A 1,464-nucleotide genomic window follows, 5' to 3' on the forward strand; every position below is an offset into this window, starting at 1 on the left:
TTGCATGGGAAAGTGTGTGTGTGAGTGTGTGTGTGTCTGCAGGCCTGGTCTTATGACTCCATCTCCCATCCATGAGAGCCAAACACAAACAGTCATTTTATTTTTGCTAAGGGGAACAAATGCATCCATTCAACTGCAGGAGAGAAAAGCAGGATGAGACGGACAGTGAGGAATAGTGATTGTGAGAGAGAATAAGAGAACAAGAGAGAATAAATGAACATATGTGTGAGAGAGAATCTTTTAGTTAAAATTTTAACCCAAAAGTTGGGTTAGTCCAACCCAGCATTTTTTAGGGTGTGTGATGCAAATCTGAATTTTCAGCATCATTACTCCAGTCTTCAATGTCACATGATCCTTCAGAAATCATTCCAATATGCTGGTTTAGTGCTAAAGAAAAATGTTTAAAACAGTTGTGCTGCTTAATATTTGTGGTAAGAATATTTCAGAATTTTGTTCAATAAAAAGTTTAAATGAACAGCTTTTTTATTATCTATCTATCTATCTATCTATCTAGGACATGGCACTATTGACACTAAGTGACTAGTGACTAGTGTAGTTGTAAAGAGAAAGAGCATGATGGATGTTTTCTCTGTTCTTTATTGTCTTTGGCTATCTGGACTCTGTGTCCAGATGGGACATGCTCAATTGAGCCATGATAAGACACCAATTACTGACAGGAGGACAGAATGTTGTGCGCTGCTGTGCTGCCACTCTCCCTAAGAAAATACTAGCTTACTACTTACTGAATTCTGTGCAGTATATTGCATATGCATAGTTGTCACATGTTCATCAAAATAAAAATAGTTATTGTGCAACAGTTGGGACAGGGTCTATTGGCTCTGTTGTATAATGAATATTTTAGCAAATATAGTAGGTTATCTGGGTATTTTGTGCATAAAATATATGTTCGTACTGCATACTATACACTGCAGAACAAGTCAGAACAGAATGGTAGTATACCATTCCAAACACAGCATCTCTTTCATTCCCCCAGTAGAGGGCAGTGCTGCATTTTTTCTCAACTTGTTATTTTGTCTTTCCTATCTCTCCCTCTTTTTCTCCCCCATCAGGGGGTAGTGCTGTATTTCTCTCTTCCGCCTCCAGCTGTCATCGGTCCTTTCTCTGTGGGTGGAGGGATGTTTGTTTGTGCTCCTAATATGTTGTGTAATGTCATGTCAAATGTTCTTACCTCCTCATAGCCCAGATGTCTTTGTTTTAACCCTGTAAAACATAAAAGAGCAGTTTAGATGGACCACAACAGGTTAACTGTCCAGATACACAGTGTTCCCTGCAGTACACTTCATGTGTGAGAAATGGGTTGACTATTTGTAATGGTTTTATAAAGATATTTAAAGACATTTTCAAAGGAAAGAGCCTGGATACACTGAAAAAAAAAGACACACACACACACACACACCCACACACACACACACACACACAAACACACACACACACTAAAAAATA

The 1,464-nt window shown here is 38.5% G+C and overlaps 1 protein-coding gene across 1 annotated transcript in view; it reads right to left on the bottom strand.

Moving 5' to 3' along the window:
- The window catches only part of LOC107660030 (cyclin-dependent kinase 15-like), a 20,807-nt gene that overhangs the window by 13,747 nt on the left and 5,596 nt on the right, over positions 1-1,464 (bottom strand). Inside the window, exon 2 of the mRNA XM_016449182.1 lies at positions 1,190-1,221. Coding sequence (XP_016304668.1) covers positions 1,190-1,221 — 32 coding nt within the window. The remainder of the gene's footprint in view (positions 1-1,189; positions 1,222-1,464) is intronic.

This window comes from Sinocyclocheilus anshuiensis, unplaced genomic scaffold (genome assembly GCF_001515605.1).
Source record: "Sinocyclocheilus anshuiensis isolate Anshui unplaced genomic scaffold, SAMN03320099.WGS_v1.1 scaffold55, whole genome shotgun sequence".
In the NCBI taxonomy this organism is placed as follows: domain Eukaryota; kingdom Metazoa; phylum Chordata; class Actinopteri; order Cypriniformes; family Cyprinidae; genus Sinocyclocheilus; species Sinocyclocheilus anshuiensis.